This window comes from Pelophylax lessonae (assembly GCF_965119305.1).
Source record: "Pelophylax lessonae genome assembly, chromosome: 2".
NCBI classification, from domain to species: Eukaryota; Metazoa; Chordata; class Amphibia; order Anura; family Ranidae; genus Pelophylax; species Pelophylax lessonae.
Genome location: NC_138769.1, coordinates 708,357,607 through 708,375,819, shown reverse-complemented (window position 1 = coordinate 708,375,819; position 18,213 = coordinate 708,357,607). Strand labels below are relative to the sequence as shown.

The following is an 18,213-nucleotide window of genomic DNA, read 5'->3' as shown; positions in this document are numbered from 1 at the left end:
ACATACCCCCGGGACAGTCAGGGCTAGTACATTCCACAATGGCTAGCCTCTGATCTGTCCTGGTTCGCACTTACCTACAAGAAGAAATACTCACTTTTAAAATTTCTTCTCCAGCGTTGCCATCTCTGTTGTGGGCAGCTGAAGCCAGCGCGATCCTCTTCTGCGTCCTCTTCTTCTCCCAGAATGCGCCTGCATCGGCCCCTCTTGTCACTTCCGGTGCGGCACCGCATTCCTCCACAGCTTCTGGGCATGTCCAGAAGCTGTTTAGCAGGGAATGCGGCGTCGTCCCGGAAGTGACGAGTGGGGCCGATGCCATCGCATTGATTCCTGGGAGCGATGACGTTCAGCTCCCAGGAATCATTGCAAGACAGGAAGTGACGTCGGAGCCGCGGCACCGAGGGAGGAAGTAGAGAATAGGTGAGTATTTTCAATCTACAATTACAAGGCGAGTGAAAAAAAAAAAAAAAAGCCTAACTATCCAATTCCTTTTCAGGTGAAGGAGACCAAGCGGATGGGCACAAAAAAAAATAGGTCGTTTTTGTGCCCGGAACTCCGCTTTAACACTGTTCCTCTGAGCCCAGGTCACCATGAATTCACTCCAGTCTGTGAGTGCACAGTGAAACGAGAAGTAGCACAGTGATCATTTGTCACTCTGTATCCACCTCCTATCAGCATGCTCCTAGTAAGAACTACTTCTTCCTCCTAAACTCCAGCCTTGCTGAGCAAGGACCACACGAGTCTGATAGCAGACCAAATTGAAGCACTTGTATTTACAAAAGACATAACATGATGATATACGATTACAGAGCATTCATTTATACCTTCTATATCTAGTTTGAGTTCAGCTTCAAGAAATACAACTCGGCCATCTCTCAACCACAGCCTGTGATTGAATAATGAAGGAGCAACTGCAGACTAATGAGCTCATCCCTTTGCTGACTCCTCCTACCAGCATTAACTTTGCCACAAACTGGGCACTACAACAAATCAGCGGGAGGAGAAGCAGTAATCTTTAGCCTTGGTCTGCTCATGGTTTAACAGGCTGGGAGTTAGGTTAGGAAATTCAAATGACTGTCCTGAATATTTACTATGCCCTGGCCAGTCCCTGGGCAGATGTGATCAGAAGGTGGTCAGGGAGTTGGTAAATAACCTGAAGCCTTGAGGAGATAATCTTTTCCCCAACAGGGATGGATCTGTGAGGTTCAGAAGGCTGCTTGTTCCTGAAGCACCTCTGGACTGGATGCTGGGCTTCTCTATTAAGGGATTGAGTCTGAGGATGTATCTGCTGTAGGACTTGTGAGTATAGACCCTGACTGACTCCCTACAAGAGCGTAATCCGAGAGACCTGGCTCATGGTCCCCAGCTATAAAAGCCAGGACTCTGCTACATTTACTAAGAGAAGAGTGTCCTTTGCCACCTGTTCCAAGTGTTTTGGAGTATCTCATGCCCCTTATTCCTCTCCTGTTAAAGTTCTGGAAGCTAAAAATCTTAAGAGGACAACCCCTAGACTTTAATTAAGCCGGAGTGGATGGAATGTTGTTTGTGTGACTGGCAGCTACAGTACTACATACCCCCTTTGGGGGTAGCTATACATATGTTTTAGGGTTAGCCAAAGAGAGCAGAACACATTTTTCCTGCATCATCAATGGCTGCTAAAAAGAGAAGTATGGCCAAAGACTTTTTGACTATACTTCTCTTCTGGGTCACAGGAGTGCACTTATTTCTGCACTCCTGTGACCCACATTCAGCTGACAGTGGGCTCAAGTGCACTGTCAGCTGACGTTACAGAGCCAGTGTAGGCTCTGACAAGGATCCTGACTTTAAGGTTGGCATCCACTCAGATGCCTGACCAGCAGCTGACTCAGTCTCTCAGCATGCAGTTTAAAGCCTGAAACAGCCACTCCCATCCCCTTTCCCAGCCCTGCACTCGTGTGAGCACTGGAGGGGCAGAGAAGAGAGTGGTGATTGACAATCCTTATTCTCTGCTCAGTGAAAATGGAGAACTGAGCGATCAGTGATCATGTGTTCACTCAGTTCTCGGTCTTAACCGGTTGCCGACCGCCGCAAGTACATATACTGCGGCAGCCAGCCCCCCGGCCAGGCAAAGTGACGTATGGGTACATCACTAGCCTGTCACTTGCTTGTGAGCCAATAGCGGGCAAGCGCGTGCCCGCGGAGGCACGCTCCCGCCCGGCTCGTTCCCTAGGAAGTCCGTGCGTGTGACTGGCGGACCTGATGTCCGCCGGTCAATCGCGATCATCCGCCGTGAAGGGAGAAAGGCAGGCGGCTAATGTAAACAAGCCGCCTGTCATTCTCCCCTGTGTATGAATAGAGATCATACGGTTGTACTATGTAGGACCGTTGATCACTGTTCCTACACCAGTAGCCATGTCCAATCACAGTTAGAATCACGCCCCTAGGGACACACTTAACCCCTCCTTCCCCAATAAAGTTAACCCCTTCCCTGCCAGTGTCATTTTGCAGTAAGAGTGCATATGTATAGCACTGATTACTGTAGTAATGTCACTGGTAACCCCAAAAGTGTCAAAAATGTCAGTCAAGGGTCCGATCTGTCCACCGCAATGTCGCAGTACCGCAAAAAAAATCGCAGATCGCTGCCATTACGCGTTAAAAAAAACCCACCAAAAATGACAAAAATCTTTCCCTTTGTTAGTAAATGCGATAACTTTTGCGCAAACCAATCAAAATACGCTTTTTGCGATTTTTTAACATATGTAGCATAAAACAGATTGACCTAAAATTTTAAAAAATTTAGATTTTTACATTTTTTTTTTGGGGAATTTCATATAAAACAATGTGAAAAATATTGTTATTTTTGCAAAATTGTCGCTATTTTTTTGTTTATAGCGCAAAAAGTAAAAATCGCACAGGTGATCAAATGCCACCAAAAGAAAGCTCTGTTTGTGGGAAAAAAAGGAAGTCAAATTCGTTTAGGTACAGCGTTGCACGACCGCGCAATTGTCTGTTAAAGTCACGCAGTGCCGAATCGCAAAAAAAACCCTGGTCAGGAAGGGGGTAAAATTCTTCCGGGGCTTAAGTGGTTAAAGGCAGCAGGGGGGGGGGGGCAGCTGAAGAATTGGACTGATGCTGCAGCCATGTAGGTAAGTATAGATTTTTGTATAATTTCCCACACTTCCTCTTTTAAGATCACAGAAAAAAATGCTAGGTCCAGAAGAATCCTAGAAGTTGGCAGAGGTGGTGATATCAAGATGGCTATACAGGTGGTGTAGAACACACTGATTCAGCAGTGCAAAAAACAACAAGACTAGTGTACATACTAAGCTGTAGTTTTGTATTTAAGCAACATTTAATCAATATTAGAAGAGCTAAAGTTAACTGTGGGCAGAATAGATTTTCTATGCAATTGTATCTTTCAAGTTATCTCTCTCACAAAATGTAATATTTTCAAAGGCAAGCTGTACAAGACTTGCTGTTCATGTATGCATCACAATTCTTCTGTCCTTGAAGAAACACTTGAAAGCAGAGAAGTTGTGCTGGAAGCTCCAACTACCAAGGCCCGCTTCAAGGCTCTCAGTACAGCAGGACTTAACAATATCCTCTGAGCAATCCAAGTCTCTTCAGTTTTATCGCAGGAAAAGCTTATGTGCAATTTCAAAGTCCGATTCTACAGCACAATGCTAAAAGCTATGATATGTGCCACCTATGTTGCATAAAGAACCTTTTTGTTTCCCCGAGATCTAGAATTTTTAATTTTTTATTACACTTAATAAAGAAGACTGCTCTTTTCCTAATACTGCGCTGATGGCACTGAAAATCCCTGCAGCCCTGTCTTGTCATTTGCCATTTTGGCCCACATTCTTCTGGATGATAAAGCCTTCAAGATTTGTCCACTCTTCGCATCTGTGGAGTGGATTGGATTTCTAGGACAAATTATACCATCACTAGTAGCCCAATGCCAAAAAAATAAACCATTGAATGGAGAAGGAAATATGATGAGATTGTAGTCCCGTCATGAAAGGAAAGCAAACTTATGTGCCTCCTGCAACCTCACCAGCTTTAAGAGATTTGACCCTACTTTCTAATTGTAATATGCAAACAGAAGTTCTGTTTTCTGAGTGGTGAAAAATACTCAGGAAAGAGGGGGCCTGTTACTGGTGGGCAAAGGAAAGAAGTCCAGTGGTAAGTGACAATGTAAACAGACAAAAACTCACAGATCCCTGATGTCCTCAATAGATATGGTGCATTCCATGAGATATGGAAGATTTTACCCCCTTCCTGACCAGGGCCTATTTTGCGATTCGGCACTGCGTGATTTTAACGGACAATTGCGCGGTCGTACAACGGTGTACCCAAATGAAATTGATGGCCTTTTTTCCACACAAACAGAGCTTTCTTTTGGTGGTATTTGATCACCTGTGTGATTTTTTGATCATGCGCTATAAACAAAAAAAAAGAGCGACAATTTTGCAAAAAGAATATTTTTCACATTTTTTATATGACATCCCCCCCCCCCAAAAAATGTAAAAATCAAATTTTTTTAACATTTTAGGCCAATTTGTTTTTTGCTACATATGTTTGGTAAAAAAAAATCGCAAAAAGAGTATTTTGATTGGTTTGCGCAAAAGTTATTGCGTTTACTAACCAAGGGAAAGATTTTTGTCATTTTTATTATTTTTTTTTTAACGAGTAATGGCGGCGATCAGCGATTTTTTTTGCGGGACTGCGACATTGCGGCGGACAGATCGGACCCTTGACTGACATTTTTGACACTTTTGGGGCTACCAGTGACATTACTACAGTAATCAGTGCTATAAATATGCACTGTTACTGTAAAAATGACACTGGCAGTGAAGGGGTTAACTTTATTTGAGAGGGAGGAGTTATGTGTGTCCCTAGGGGAGTGTTTCTTACTGTGATTGGATGTGGCTAGTGGTGTAACAGCACAGATCAACGGTCCTACATAGCAGGACCGTATGATCTGTGCTGCTACACAGGGAAGAATGACAGGCAGCTTTGTTTACATTAGCCGCCTGCCTTTCTCCCTCTGTAACCGACGATCGCGGGTTTCCGCCGGTCACTCACGCGCGGGGGGGGGGGGGGGGTCTGTGAGCGAGCGGGAGCGCTCGCTCCCTAGACCCTCACAGGCTAGCGACGTAGACGTGTTGCCTGTGAGGGGCTGACTGCCGACGTAAATCGTCGTTAGGCAGTCAGCAAGTGGTTAAATAAAAAAACATAGTAAGTCCCATCACTTACACATTAGCATTGGGTCTTATTATGTGTCTTTTTAACTGTGACAAATTAAGCTCTAGTTGAGTCTTGAGGGCATGTGCTGCTAAAGTATTTTTTTGTGAATGGCAACATGCCCTTTAGCTTTGATTCCCCAATGAAGGAGTCAGAGCGGGTTGGACTCCCAGAAAAAGACATGTATGGCCTCACAGAATAATCAGTGAAAAAAGTTGGTTGAAAATCAGTAGGTTTCTGAATATAATAGGGTTAAATCTCAGGTACTGTCAAGGTATTACCATGCCTTCCTGTTGGCAGCCATCTTGGACATGTGCAGACTGCTGTCTCTTATAAACTTTGTTTGCATCATCACTTGTCTGCTGCCTGGGCATCGCTAAGTGAGGATGTTGCACACCTGACTATATATATCACCTGATGGCTTTCAGACCTTACCATTGCATTTGTGCTCCAAGGTGCATCGCCGCTAGCAGTCCTCTGGTCTCTGTGGTTTCTCCGTGCATGACTTGGCTTGGCTGACGACCTTCCTGGCTCTGGATTCCGCATTGGCAGAGGACCCCGAATGAGAAGACGACCCGGCTTCGGCAGATTACTAGCTTCTGGACTCTCTCGGTTTGGATGACTACCTGTTCCTGGACTCAATCCTGGCTTGGATGACTACCAGCTTCCGAACTTGACCACGGCTGTTCTTGATTTGGCTCCTTGCTCTTGCTGTGTGATAATTATTGTTGCATAAATAAATTGCTTTATTTTACTTGCATCTTTGTGTGGTCTGGTTTCCTTGCACCCTGACAGGTACCCCTTTTAAGAGAGCCAATTGCATGCGGTAGGATGTAGCTTGGAAGCACTGGTTGAGAAATTTTCTAGGCTCAGGAGACAGATGTACATGCAATGTTTCCTCCCTTCACTCTATGAATAGACCTCAGGGCTTGATACTAAAGGTCTCCCATTGTCCATAAATGGGCCATACAGCATGGATAAAAGATACTTTAGCAGCACATGCCCTCAGGATTGCTTAGCAGCCCCCGCATGACCAGAAAAGTGCAGACCCTAATAAGAACTGAGGTTAACAAGTTAAGACGCTGCCCTGTATTCACAAGTGGTGGATTTTGCTGTAGAATGGCTCCCATGTTTCAGCTATTGGATCCATTTACACTGCCAGCAATGAAATAAACAGAATCAAGTGATGAGATTGTTGTAAAAGAAACAAGAATTGTAGTCACAAGTTAGCTGAATTGCCAATGGGAATCAGAAACTGGAACTGGAGGAGGAACTGCCTAGGAAGACTAGGAACAGAATCACACAGAGCTGTCTTTGCTCAGGCATCTTGCTGCAACAGTAACATTTCCTATATAGCACTTAGTGTTCGGCTTTGTTCACAGGGGTGTACTTAAGCATGCACCTGTGTAAGGGCTGTGTTTTACCCGCATGGGATACAAGGGTGTTCCACGCATCTGCGTGTTAGCAGGTATATGGGGGTGTCACTGTTGTGGTCTTCTGCCCTCCAGGGGCTGACAGAGGAATTGCAGATACATGCTTGAGGCGACGTTAAAGCAGCATTCCCTGTCACAACCTCACATACATCTCTCTCTTATGACACCGTGGGTGAGCATCTCCCTCATTGCTTGCCACCTGTATCTGTAGCATTTCTGAGTCAGTAATGTTGAACACATCCCAGCTGCGCCAGCCTGTTACAAATCACCCTCCCTGACTTTGATGACACTCACTTTGCTCCATACTTTAGTGAATTCCACACTGGGCTCACTGGGGAATTATTCTCCTTGAGGCCTCACACCTGGGATTCCCAGGCCAGGTCCTTAGAAAGCCCCATATTGCAGTGAGACCCAGGATGAGGTCTGCACCATTAGAGAAGGGATCCAAGTACACTGATCCCTTCACTAACGGAGACCCCCATCACCACAACCAAGTCACCCACTTCCCGGCTGGCTGGCTGCTATCTTTTTGAACCATGGACCTACATAATTCTTTAACTATGACACCACCCGAAAGGGTTCACTTAGCTTCTGTTTGTGTACAGGGCTCACACACTTTTTTTCTATCCACAGAATTGCTGCGAAACGTGTCGGATAGTGGGTAACCACCTTCAAGAAGGTCTCCCAGTTTTGTTAGGCCAACCATTTGGCCCTTTGGTATTCCTTTATGGTCTGCTACAATCATTCTTTCAATCCATATAGCTCTGCTGACTTGTATTCCTGTGCATTTTTATATTCAGGTTCAAGACTTATGTTAGTCCTTATGTTTCTATATGTATGTCGTATGTTTATACTTTTTATATGATCTCCTAATAAAATTATTTATTTTTATTAATCAACAGTATCTACAATTTTGAATACTTTATTATTGGTCATAGACGGTATCTATAAAATCCCGCCCCATGCCCCATAACATTTTTCTTTCGATACACTTCAATGACATCACAAGTATCAACAACTTTATTCCCCAAAGCCAAAAATGACAGTCTTTACCTATGGAATGCCCATACTAAAGCATTTCACCCATTCGGGCTTACTCAGAGGATGGGCTACTATAAGTAAAGAACACAGAAGTGTCTGACCAAATGTGTTAGGGGTAAAAGTGACACCTACCAAATGGGGCTGTGCTGTGTGGTAGAGCTGCGTAAATCTTAGCACTGGGGAGAAAGAAATACAAATCCTTCAGCAGGTAAAAGAAAACAACTCTTATATGTGTGATTAATCAGTGTATACAAAGTGCAGAATAGTCATTGTATGTTACAGATAGAGAACTCAAATACCTCTATTGAAATTTCTGCTTTAAGAAGAACGTGTCCAGCATAACGGATTTGCATTGTTTTGGGTCAAAAACAGGTAGTCCGACGGTTGCGGCGAATAAACGGCAATTTTAGTCTGGCCGCAGCGGCATTACAAGGAATTGGCAGTCATAAAAGAACTTTCAGCTTCACAGTCCACCGCTTTAAAGATTCTTTCCTAATTAAATGCGTATATTGAAATCGCAAGAAACCGAAGCGACGCAGTCACTAATAATTTTAATATATCCATTAGTATTCGGTAGGCGACAGTGGCAGACACTACTGAGAAAGATAATTAGGTGAAAATCATTCCTTTAACACTGATTGTAAAATGACTTCAGTAATATATAGCTAAAATTTAAACAAGCTGTTCCTCGTATGTTTGTATAATGAAGCCACAAATGAATGTGTTAGGAGTTTGTATCCCTTGGATGGCAGATGTTGCTGTGAGCCATAAAAATACAAACTCAAATAAAAATAAAGGAGGCCTTTAATGCACCGTACACGATAAAACACAAGTTATACTTTATATATAACCAAACTTTTTTTTTTTTTTCGATAGGGTTTTTCCTGTTTCAGTCCTGATGGGGAAATTTTCCTTCAAACTCAGCCTCGAAGACGCAACTGTAAATTTCTACAAAATGAGGAGAATTCCCTTCCTAAGGCAGGTGTCCATGGAACTGGTTCCCACATTGGAAAATTAACCCTCACCACTTGTTCTGCTGACAACATCACCAACGTTTCTGTCTCAACGGACACTAGGGATACGCTTTGGTTTGGCTTGAAAGTTAGCTTTGGGCGGGAGATTCTCTGCCCCACAGGTGACATACACAAAGGGGTGGCGATGATAATGACATTATTGACCTAATATGGTTATGTGCCCATATTATGATGCCACAAGCATCCCTGCAGGGCCAGGACAGGGGGGGGGTAGAAGGGGCGACTACCCTGGGCACTGTGATGTCATGTGAGGTGGGGGAGAGATTGGTGGGAGGGGAGGGGATTTGTGTTTGGAAGGGGAGATTTGGGGGCTTCAGGGGGTAGATATTGTTCCAGGAGGGGAATTTTGGGGGGTGCTAAGAGTGGTGAATTGTGGGATTTGTGTTGGGAGAGAGATGGGGGAAGAATATTTGTGCTAGGTGGGGGGATTTGGGGGGAATTTGTGCTGGGAGAGAGGGGAATTGAAGTGAGGGAAGAGAGAAGAAGAGTACTTGTAGGGAAAATGTTAGGGTTAGAGGGTTTTTGCTATGAGAGGTACATTTTTTTCTGGGGAAGCGGGGGCATTTTGAGCTGGGGATGGGGGGAGGCAAAGATTTGTGCTGAGATGGGGGAATTTCAGCAGGGGGAAGGGGGCGATTTTTACTGGGAGGAGGGGGAATTTATGCTTAAGGGTAAGCATGCAGGTTAGTGCTCAGTGTTTTTGTGGGCAATTTTTTGCTGACACATGATGCTCATACATCTGGGGGGGGGGGGGGGCAGTTTGGCATATTCGCCCTGAGCTCTAGAAGATCTTGTCCCGACACTTCATTCCTGCCCATTTGGGTACTGCTTACAGCCCTAGGTAATGTCGAGAACATGGAACCTCCTCTTGCATTTTTGGCCCTGTATCATTGTATTGTATTACAATGTGTAGCTAACCGTATGTCTTCTATTTATCTAGAATATTTGGGCAAAGCACGACTAGCGTTCTGTCAGGGAAACTCTCTTTTTTCAGATTGTATATCGCCCTTTTTTATATACTGTATAACCTTTTAGCATGATGGTGTATAATATATTTTTATGCTTTTATTATGTGCTTGTTTATCTTTATTTCCCTGGTGTTATGATTGGCATCATAAAGTCCACATTTTTCTTTGGTCTCAATTTCAGTACAGGAGAGGGGTCTGTACAACTGTTCAAGACTGAAGGGAAGGCTGGAGGTCAGATTTAGGATCTATTAATACTATTCAATGGTATCAATGTAAACTAAAAACTCTTTTTTAGAGTTTTGATACTCAACTGAATTGCTTTAATTAGGTGTAGAGGCTTTTCATCTATCAAATCCAATGATAGCTCACATTGAATACCCAATAATTTATTTACAATATATTTTTTTTTCAATACCCTTCCCATATAACCCTGTAAACAAAGTGAAAACAGTGTCACCTTTTTTACAATTTTTTTTAAATGGAACAGCATCTATTTTAGTAAATTAACCCTAATGTCTAACCTAACCAACAGGAAACCCACCATGAAAATTTCATGTAGTGAAGTTTAAAAGTTGCCATCTGGTAAGTTTTTGAACAATTACCACGAAAATGGGACCCCCATGTACAGTGTTATGTGAATTATTGAATGGCAAGAAGCATATTGGCAGATAAAAATCGATGTGTTTCTGATGATATGGAAAAGAACGGTACACATGAGTAAATTTGGTCTGTCAACACTATCCTTTCTAACTTTTTAAAGATGATATCTTCAAAAATATTTTTCATAACACGTTTAGCAGTTTCTCCCATTCCCAAAGCAAATGTGTGCTGGGGTATCTGGACAGGAGCACACTCTGTTTTTAGGGAAAAAAAAACTGGGTGAGATAATTAGCACAATTAATTCAAGGTCTAATAGGCTTTTTATATATTGTCAAATGTCTTGAAAATGTATACATAGGCAAAACCTTTTTATTTTGAAGTCTTGAAGAGTTAAAACTAGGGATCGACCGATTATCGGCAAAGCCAATATATTGGAGGCCGATCTGCACTTTCCCCGATATATCGGAATAGGCCCCTGAGGTTACCGATATTGCCGATATTTCGGGAAAGTGCTGTACCGGAGTGATGCCTGCAGCTAGAGGCATCACCCCAGTACTGGCGTCCAAGACAGTCGGCTGTCTTGTAATGACAACCGATGCGGCTGAGAAGCCGCTCGGCTGTCATTACAAGGAGCGGGATGGGACATCCCCCCCCTCCCGCCACCTTCCGCGGCTCGCCCAGGTCTCCCATCGGGAGACGCGGGCAACCAGCCTGCATGACCACCGAAGAGAAGACCCGATGAAAGCCGTATTCGGCTCTGATCAGGTCTCCATGTAAAAACCCAGAAGTGATGTCATGACATCACTTCCGGGTACTGGCGCCAAATTAAAAAAAAATTACAGCATTCAAAACAGCCAAACTTGGCGTTTTGAATGCTTTTAAGAGTAGAGGAGAGGTTTAGGGTCTTTTAAACACCCAGATCCCTTCACAAGAGTACCTGTCAAAAAATAAATAAATACATTTTTTTTTTTTAATGTACGAAAATTTCGGCCAATATCGGCTGATACCGATGCGATGACTAAAATATCGGCAATAAAAAAACGATATCGGTCAATCACTACTTAAAACCCATCAGTTAATTTTTTGCCGCCTGTGCCCTGGTGTACAGATTTCCCTCCTCTTCCTGTCCTGGATACATAAAAGAAAGTGAGAGGAAATCTTAAAGTAGAACTAAACTCTTTTAACCAACATTACGTAAATATTTTCAATCCTTATATTCCTATATAAAATTAATGTAGTACTGTCCCCGTAGGGCCTGCTGTAAGATGACTACTCTGGCCTCCTCTGATTACCAGCACACAGTCACTTAAGGAATAGTACGTATATCCCTCCTTATTCCCGATGGCTCGTCACACAATAAACAGTCCAGGGGTATTAGTTGTTTAGTATTTATTTTGGAATTTAGATGGGAAAAGGGAATAGTGGGATACCCCAACTGTAACTTTTCACAATATAAAATAACAACTCCCACTTGCCTCAAAGGGTTGCTTGTGGAAACAGTAGCACTGTTTAATCCATACTGCCACTTGTATGGAAAGGGTTAGGTCTCCTTGCTCTTTTCTCTCCAGCAATAGACTTGGTGATCCTACATTATCTTCAGGACACTCAGTAGCATCCCCTTTACTGACACCCTACCAACTGACTCTTCTAGCTGCAGGTGTGGCCCCCCTCAGGGTCAGGCCCCTTGACACAGATCTGTACTCACTGTAATGCAGAATCAGATCCTCCAGTGTCTCCCCTTCCAGTCAGCTTCCCTGGACCTCTGGGTTCAGCTCCTCACTGGCACTCTCTAGTCTAGGCCCTCAGGTCGACCACCTTATGCCTCACAACCCCTATGCAGAGGAGGAGACAGCCACCTCCCTCCCTCCCTCTGGCACTCGGCTATCCAGCCGAAAGACCCCGAGCACATGTGCTCCTGGCTTTTATACAGTATCCCAACATGCACCGAGGCACTTTTTCTCTGTCAAATCACCAGAGCTGTATCAAACACCTACGCTCTCATTCGTCAGGTTTCTTCCCACTGTCCAATATGCCTCCCTATTGGACCAGTGTGAAGCACTCTGCAGACAGAACGAGTGGCACCCAAGCACAATGAGCAGACCTCACTAGCAGATCCTGCTCTCTGGTAAGCAGAGAACAATATAGATTTACCTACAGTCCTTCTGGTAAGCAGACAGGACCCAAAGCTATACTTTCTCTTTGGAGCCTACCTAGGAGGGTGCTACACTAAAAAGAAAATCCTCAAATTCCTACTCTACCAAAATCTATACTAATGACCTGGAGGTGTCACCGGTATTAAAATTCAGAACAACAAAGATTACCAGAAAATCCTGGTTTAGACTCAACCCCAAGGTATATTTACATAAATAAATTATCTCCCCTACTTTTAGACTGTCCAACAAACCTCATGCAGTATAAAACACAAAACACAATAACATTTTAGACCAAAGACACAAATACAAACAAGAACCTATAAAACCAAACATTTTTGTATGCTTTTATTGTTTGTATTTATGCGTTTGGCCAAACATTTTAGAACAGTATGTTTATTTGTGACTTTCAATAATGTAGGGAAGAGTAGGAGTAGGGAAGATCATTTATTTATGTAAGTATACCTTGGGGTTTAAGTCCTTATACAGCTAATATTAATACATAAATAGGAAGATATATTATAATAACTTGTTTTAAACATTTTTTTAAACATTTCTTCAGTTGCTTCTTGATTTCTGGCTTAGGCCAAAATTATGTCATACATCCCAGGGCATGTTTTTTTTTCTTATAGAGCTAAGGGCAGATGAAATCCAGGAAGTAAATGCTCCATGAATCATCTCCCCTTACATAAGATGGCCATGGCTATAAATGCTAGAGGGTATTTTTTAAGAATTTTTTTTAACAAAATAAAACATGGAGACCTGGATGGATGGGTGAGTTTGCTTTGAATATTAAAAACGAATATTAAAAATGAACTAAATCGGGTTTGTAGCTTGTGGTGCTCAGATATAATTGAGTTCTGCTCTAAGGAGGAACATCTGCAGGGAATGGGAAAATTCAAATACTGTAGCTGCTGACTTTGGACTTTCAGGACTAGTAAGTATCCAAATCCTTAGAGTGGTCTTCTACACAGTTGATGTTTCTCAGGGTGCTTGTTCCTCCAACTTGGTATTGGTAGCTGGCTGTCAGTTCCTGATGACTCCCAGCAGGGCCGCCATCAGGGGGGTACGGGTAGTACACTTGTAAGGGGCCCGAGCTTCCAAGGGGGCCCGGCCTGTGCCCCGGCCCCACGCCCCCCAAAATCATTTTGGTTCCATCCTGACAGTCTGAGTGAGTCACAGGTAGAGTGATATCAAATGCACTCTGCCTGTGAGGAGACTAGCCGAGAGACAGGAAGCATCTTCCTCCAGTGCGGCACCGCTCCTGAGTCTCTAGCCAGAATTTCCCACCAGCAGTACCAACCAGCACTACCAGCCTGAGCCAGCAGTACCCACAGCAGTACCAGCCTGAGCCAGCAGTACCAGCCAGCAGTACCCACAGCAGTACCAGCCAGCAGTACCCACAGCACAGCAGAGTACCAGCCAGCAGTACCAGTCAGCAGTACCAGCGTGAGCCAGCAGTACCAGCCAGCAGTGTACCAGCCTGAGCCAGCAGTACCCACAGCAGTACCAGCCTGAGCCAGCAGTACCAGCCAGCAGTACCCACAGCACAGCAGAGTACCAGCTAGCAGTACCAGCCTGAGCCAGCACTACCCACAGCAGTACCAGCCATCATTTCCCACCAGCAGTACCAGCCAGCAGTACCCACCAGCTGTACCAGCCAGAAGTACCCACCAGCACTACCAGCCAGCTGTACCCACCAGCAGTACCAGCCAGAAGTACCCACCAGCACTACCAGCCAGCTGTACCCATCAGCAGTACCAGCCAGAAGTACCCACAGCAGTACCAGCCAGCATTTCCCACCAGCAGTACCAGCCAGAAGTACCCACCAGCAGTACCAGCCAGAAGTACCCACCAGCACTACCAGCCAGCTGTACCCACCAGCAGTACCAGCCAGAAGTATCCACCAGCAGTACCAGCCAACAGTACCCACCATCAGTACCAGCCAGCAGTACCCACCAGCAGTACCCGCCAGCAGTACCCACCAGCAGTTCTTTTCAAAGCTTACCACCGCAAAGAGTCGACTGTGCTCCAGACTGACCGATGCAAATCTGGAAAACCAGCTGTGAGTAGCAACATCATCAATACCAGCTAACATCATACACCTCACCAAAAAGAAGCAGTTCCAGCCATCACATTAGGTGTGAGTTAATTAAATGTTTAACCAAATATAACAGGTTCATTTTTAAGTTGATAATTTTGTACGGCCCCTGAATGATGTTATAAATATCCAAATGGCCCTTGGCAGAAAAAAGGTTCCCCACCCCTGCCCTGCAGAATCAGCCGTGATTAATTTCACTGGCACCTCCTCAACCACCCCCCCTGCTCGTGCAGCGACAGCAAAAGAGATGAGCCCGCAGGGGAACCTGACCAGCTCGCTCTGCTTCATTTCCTGCTGAGGCGGAGCCTGCTGTTGCAAGGATAGTTAATATTCGTCTGATTGGGCAGCACTCGGGCAGAGGGTGTGGTCAGCTGGTCAATGGGTGAAGTGGCCCCAGTCCTCGCAGGTGCATGGAGCAGATACGAGATAGCAGGGTAAGTCACCGATCGAGTTTTGTGTGTGCAGCGATGTGCTACTGCTGTGCCATTTGTGCTGTTGATTGGACTCATTTATTTATTCTCCTAGGTCCTCAGATGGGACAAGCTGACAAGCTGGCATGATGGAGTTGTATTGTGAAAATGGATGAGGATGATTCTGGGTGGGGGTGAGAGTTACATTGTGGAGAGGCTCTTCACACTGTAATGCTCATCCTCACCCAGAATCATCCTCATTCATTTTCACAATGCAACTCCATCATTCTCATCCCCACCCAGACCAGATTCATCCATCCCTCTCCACAATATATCCCATCGCCCAGAATTATCCATCCCTCGCAACAATATATCCATATCCTCACCCAGAATTATCCATCCCTTTCCACAACATATCCCCATCCTCGCCCAGAATTATCCATCCCTCTCCACAATGTATCCTGATACTCACCCAGAATTATCCATCCCTTTCCACAATGTATCCTGATACTCACCCAGAATTATCCATACCTTTCCACAAAGTATCCCCCATCCCGCCTAGAATTATCTATCCCTCTCTACAATGTATCCCCATCCGCGCCCAGAATTATTCATTCGTTTCCACAACAATGCCCATCCCTGCCCAGAATTATCCACCGCTCTCCAGGATTCTGGGCAGGGATAGGGATACCTTGTGCAAAGGGATGGATAACTCTGGGCGGGGATTGGGCATACATTGTAGAGAGGAATAGATAATTCTGGGCGGAGATGGGGATACATTGTGGAAAGGGATGGATTATTCTGGGCAGGGAGGGGAAAACATTGTGAAAAGGGATGGATAATTCTGGGCGGGGATTGGAATATATTGTGGAAAGGGGCGGATAATTCTGTGCAGGGATGGGGAATAATACACTTTTCTTTATATATTAAGTTTTAAGAGTGTTAAAATAAAAGTGGATGCACCGAAGGACTTGGTGGAGAGCCAGTGGGCGGGCCATGGGAAATTTTGGTGGTCAGGCCACAGGAGGGCCCAGGCCTAAAATTTTGTGAGGGGCCCCAAAACTTTTGATGGCTGCCCTGACTCCCAGCTAGCTCCCTACCATGCCTGCATAAGCCTGTGAGACGTTATCCCAGAAGGTTGTGGGGGAATCCAAGGCAACGTCTCCCACACCTAGGCAATTTACGAGGAAGTGGAAGTGAGTACAATTGAAGAGTGTTAAAATAAGAGTGTTAAAATAAAAGTGGATGCACCGAAGGACTTGGTGGAGAGCCAGTGGGCGGGCCATGGGAAATTTTGGTGGTCAGGCTACAGGAGGGCCCAGGCCTAAAATTTTGTGAGGGGCCCCAAAACTTTTGATGGCTGCCCTGACTCCCAGCTAGCTCCCTACCATGCCTGCATAAGCCTGTGAGACGTTATCCCAGAAGGTTGTGGGGGAATCCAAGGCAACGTCTCCCACACCTAGGCAATTTATGAGGAAGTGGAAGTGAGTACAATGAAAAAAGGTACTTTCTCCACACTCACAAAAAATGTCCGATTCTTTTCATGGGAAACAAAACAAGGTAAATTTCATTTGCAGGCAAACGACCGCTTTAATATAATGAAAAATGCCATTAGTACAAGTCTCCACATTATACAATGTTGTCTTTATTGCCATTCTATTGACAAAACTATGGATTTTTTCTACATCTTTCAAAGTAGAACTATAGGGAAAACTTTTTTTCAATTTTGGATAGAGTAAGGATAGAGTAAACATTAGAATTTTTTCAGCATCTGTGTTCCACTGTGGAGATTTTGCTTCACTTCTTGTCTTATAGCCAAATAGGAAGTGAGAGGAAATCGCTGCAAATAAAGGAATTTCTTGGAGACCCCCAGGTCCCCAGAAAGAGTGTCCCCATTGAAAGATTTCACCACCTTTCTGGGGACAACACAAAATGTGGGATTTTCTTTTACTTTCACTGAAAATGATAAACAGGACAAATAGGAAGTGTGAATCTCCTTAACACAAGCACAGACAGCAGGGGCTGACTGGTAACTTTCAGCCCAGGGGGCAAATACAAACCAGAGGCCCATGGTGCATCTAATCTGCCCCCCTCTCACTCTCCCTCTTCCATCCTCCTCCTGACCCCCATTCCAAGCTAAAGTCTTGCTCCAGATACTCTAAGCTTACCGGCTGAATCTGGGTTCCCAACCTGGCCAGCAGGGGGGCGGTTGGGGGGAGCTAGGACAGCTCGGCCGGGGCCGCCCGGGGGAGAAGAGTCTCCAGTGGGGCATGGAACTGACCTCTGCTCAGACACAATTTACACCATCCATGCTGGGAGGGGGGGGGGTGGAGGCCTGCGCTCTGTCCTTGTTTTCAACCCGCACTCAGTAGGTCAGTGGCGGGACTTTTTACTTCTCTTCACCAGGAATCCTTTAGGCATGTCTGTGGCAGAAGCGGTACAGCCTTTTTACGGGGCATCAGAGTGGCCCAGGGGGCAATTGCCCCCCTGCCCCCTGGCCCAGTCCTCCCCTGACAGACAGCAATAAAAACTGACAAGCCTTCTTATCCTTCTCCACTCTATCCAAACAAAAAAAAAAAAAAGTTTTGCCTTTAGGTATACTTTCTCAAAGGCAAGACAAATAGAGAGAGTGGATATCCCAACAATAAAAGCCTGCCTACACATACACTGTATGTACAACATAAATAAACATATATATATATATATATATATATATATATATATAGTAGCGGTACCAGCACTCAATCCAAAGGACACGCTTCGATGTCTCACATGAATTGGGTTGTATATCACAAGATGAGTTAGGCATTCAAAGGTCTTCCACAGGTTATAATAAACAAAAAGATAGTTTTGGAAACCAAAATTTTTGGTGGCAGACAAAACACAAACATATAGTATATTTCCATGTTGAACTAGCAAGTAAACAATTCTCAGATTCAGCAACTGTGAAGGCTAGGAAAAGAACATTAATTACAGTACGTACAATATGAACATTGAAAATGTATACATTTTAATCACTGTACATAGAAGAAAATTTACTAATGTAATTAAACCTACCCGCTCCAATGTAATTTCTTCAAATTCATATTCAATTTCCGACCCGTTGATCTAGAAAAAAAAAAAGAGCATTAAATTGTTTCCTCGTATTATAATCAAATAATTTACATAACAAAACAAAATATGTTGTCATACAAGCCATTTCTAGTATAATATATTAGAAAACTCTCTTTTAGTCTGTTTAGCATTAAGCACA

The 18,213-nt window shown here is 44.3% G+C and overlaps 1 protein-coding gene across 10 annotated transcripts in view; it reads right to left on the bottom strand.

Annotated features, from left to right (window-relative positions):
* The window catches only part of DLG2 (discs large MAGUK scaffold protein 2), a 2,359,657-nt gene that overhangs the window by 904,002 nt on the left and 1,437,442 nt on the right, over positions 1 to 18,213 (bottom strand). For all 10 annotated transcript variants that reach the window (XM_082244450.1, XM_082244453.1, XM_082244456.1 and 7 more), the window contains one exon: positions 18,018 to 18,068. In XM_082244450.1, the coding sequence (XP_082100576.1) occupies positions 18,018 to 18,068 (51 nt within the window). The remainder of the gene's footprint in view (positions 1 to 18,017; positions 18,069 to 18,213) is intronic.